General features: G+C 42.0%; 1 protein-coding gene across 1 annotated transcript in view; it reads right to left on the bottom strand.

Moving 5' to 3' along the window:
• The window catches only part of LOC101856708, a gene marked incomplete at its 5' end in the record, with an annotated part of 12,333 nt that overhangs the window by 5,539 nt on the left and 3,072 nt on the right, over positions 1-3,722 (bottom strand). The window contains 3 exon segments of the mRNA XM_013090329.1: positions 479-622; positions 1,422-1,735; positions 2,688-2,807. Of these exon segments, the coding sequence (XP_012945783.1) occupies positions 479-622; positions 1,422-1,735; positions 2,688-2,807 (578 nt within the window).

Here is a 3,722-nt window from a genome sequence, read left to right as displayed (position 1 = left end):
ATAGATAGATAGATAGATAGATAGATAGATAGATAGATAGATAGATAGATAGATACTATCAAACACTACAACTTCCGCCCATAGACATATTCTATCAAACACGAAAACTTCCGTCCATAGACGCATTCTATCATACACTACAACTTCTGCCCATAGACATATTCTATCAAACACGAAAACTTCCGTCCATAGACACATTCTATCAAACACTACAACTTCCGCCCATAGACATATTCCGTGAAACACTACAACTTCCAGCGATAGACTTAATCTATCAAACAAGACAACTTCCGCCCAAAGACATAATATTCCGCCAAACACGACAACTTCCGCCCAGAGCCGTATTATATATTCTATCAAACATTACAATAATAATAATAAATGACATTTATATAGCACTCAACCCCGATTAAAGTACACAGGCTCTGTCGAGCGCTTACAACTCCCTGGTAAATAAGTAAATAAGCACTGGACTCACCTTAGAGCTCAGCAAAAGTTTGACGCACTCATCCGACCCGCTGTAGATGGCGTGCACTATGAGTTCCCCCTCCAGCGTCTCCCCGCACGACTCGGTCAGAACTGGCCGGAAAGTCAGGTTTTTGGGACGTATTTTCTCGCACCTCTGTGAGATGTGAGCATGGGAGTGTGTCAATGATCAAGAAACATATCATCATCATCGTCATCATCATCATTGCCTTTCTCACCCTGCACTTTCCTCTTATCTCTATCCTGGGATAGCCTCTTGATGTTGTCACATGTAAGAAACGTATCGGTATGATACAATTGTGTTCTCTTCTTCTTTATGTGGAAAAGACGCGGCTTTGCTCGGCACCAAATACCATCTCCACCCAACCCTTTGCTTGGGTTAGTAATAATCAAAAAACAAATTCTAACACAGGTTCACCTGGATGCAGCCCTTTTCACGAGTGACAAATATTCAAAAGCAAATATTATAAACTATACTTTAATTCTGCCCTTTGCAGAAGTTACAAATGATCAAAAACAAGTTGTAACAATAGTTTTCCTTAAATGCATCCGTTTGTAATTAAAAACAAAGATTTACCTTATTGATTCCGGTTGCAATAAAAAACAATTTAATTTCAATATTGGTTTACATTCTTATGCAGTTCTTTGCAGGGGTTACACATTAGTATCAAAATCAAGTTCTATTAAAGGTTTACATTTAAATACCCCCCCAAACCCCCCCCCCAAAAAAAACAACAACAACAACAACAACAACACAAAACAACCCATGCACCTTGATGTAGCCCTTTGAAGTGGTTGCAAAATATCAAAATAAAAAAAAACTATCAAAGTTTACCTTAAAAGAAGCAAAACAACCCCCCCCCCAACAAAACAACAACAACAAAACACCACCACCACCACCACCAACAACAACAACAGCAGCAACCACTTATTACCCTCAAGCAGCCCTTGAGTGGCAAGGACGACCTCTTGACCCCGTGACCCTTCCCCTCCCCCACGAGCCCAGGGATGATGCGTGCCAGAAGCTGGACATTGCCCACAGTAGCGGCCGAGCATGCTGGGACGATGGACACTTTGCGGGGCGGGGAGCCGGTCGGCCACGGATGAGGGGTGGAGCAGCTTCCGGCCACCAGCGTGTCTGTGATGGCTTCGTTGTCATGGAGACGCCGGTGGAATTTGACGGCCACTGTGTGTCCGCACATGATGAAGGTGTTGGGGAACAAGGAGCGGAGGCAGTCTTTGCACAGTTCTGAGGAGAGGATGGTGGACAGGACGGACGTTTTGAAGAAGGAAACGATTTTTATGAACTTTATCTATATCTATCTCACCCACGACTACACTGGTGGTGTGGAAAGCAGAAACTATCGCACTCTATAACAATCTAACGGTCTCACTGTCCCACTCTCTCACAATCTCACTCCCCCACTCTCTCACAATTTCACTATATCAAATTCTACCTATCTAAAATCACACAACCTCACTGTCTCACTCTGTAAAAATCTTACTTGCTCACTATCTCACTATCTCATCTTCTCACAATCGTACAATCTCACCTTCTCACAATCTCATTCTGTCACAATCTTACTTGCTCGCTATCTCACTTTCTCATCTTCTCACAATCGTACAATCTCACCTTCTCACAATCTCATTCTGTCATAATATCACTCGCTCATGTTCTCAATACTTATCAATCAGACTTTCACAATCTCACAATCTCACTGTCTCAGAAGAATCTCAATATTTCACAATCTCTTTATTTCGATCCCTCACAATCTCTCTACCTCACATCATTCCCACTACCGGTATCTTATAATCTCACTATCTCACAATCTAACTTTCTCACTATCTCATATCTCACAATCTCATTATCTCACCAATTCACTATCTCACCATTTTACTCTCTCCCCATCTCACTATCTCACTATTTGACCACCTCACAATCTCACTCCCTCACCATATCACCATCCCACTTTTTCACTATCTCACCATCTCACTATATCACAATCCCACCACCTCACATTCTCACAATCCCACCATCCCACTTCCTCACTATCTCACTATTTGACCACCTCACAATCTCACTCCCTAACAATCAAACCATCCCATTTTCTCACAATCCCACCATTTCACAATCTCCCTTCCTCACCATCTCTCAATCTCACAATCCCACCATCTCACAATCCCACTGTCTCACTACTCACCCACAACCAAGGGCTGTAAAGCCACACCCACGAGATGCTCCAGTCTGCCGTGAACACAGTGTGGGTTGTACCATGCCAAGTAACTCGCCTCTGCCTGCTCGAAGCGCCTCAGGGAAACATCTGAAGGAACAACAGAAGGTACGATACGCGTCAGGAGTGTGGGTGGTTGGCGGATGCAGCTCGGGTGTGGTTTGCTCCTTCTTTCCTATCAAACATCTACCTTCCTTATCTCTCCTCCTTCTTCTTTTTGTGTTTGTTCCTCTCTTGTAACACCTCTAATCTTCGGCACTGACTTAAATTACCTTATTGTGTTGCAAGTGCCGTAAAACTCTTACTAAACCAAAAAACAATACACATGAGTAGAGATAGATTACACATCATACAGATTTCAACATAAGTTAAGGACCACTTGCAAATTTGGCTAAAATTCCCCGAGGATTTCCGTGCTGCACGTGGTGGTTTTGACCCTTTTGGGAACATTGCAGTAGGCATTGTTAACCCATTATCACTTTCAGAACGAACAAACAACCCCCCCCCCCAAAAAAAAAAAAGAAAGAAAAAGAAACATTCCTTGCTGTCTTTTTATTCAGATTTTTAAAACTCAGGGCAGTCTGTCAAGGTGGTCCTTAACTTATGTTGAAGTCTGTAGCATTTGAATGAAATGACCGGAAAGTTATGGCCTTTACAAATGATCCAATACGGTAAAATGTCAAGCTTAAAGCTTGAACCTTCACCAGATTTCAAGGTGTGAATTTTCACGTACAACAATTGATTATGAATAATGCAACACAAATGTTGTTTATAACACAAATAAATGATGCTATAATAATATGAGTTTCACAATACAATATAGAGACGATATTCTGCTCTCCTGTAACCAGAACAAAATTAAGTGGTTAGGAAGAGGGTAATAATGACTGTCATCAATACTCAAATACTTAAATAAAATTGTGACAAACTGGGCCTGTAATAAACTGGGCCTGTGACAAACCGGGCCTGTGACAAACTGGGCAACCCCCCCCCCAAAAAAAACCA

The sequence above is a fragment of the Aplysia californica genome, unplaced genomic scaffold (assembly GCF_000002075.1).
Source record: "Aplysia californica isolate F4 #8 unplaced genomic scaffold, AplCal3.0 scaffold01224, whole genome shotgun sequence".
NCBI lineage: Eukaryota > Metazoa > Mollusca > Gastropoda > Aplysiida > Aplysiidae > Aplysia > Aplysia californica.
This window is presented reverse-complemented; position numbering and strand designations above follow the sequence as displayed.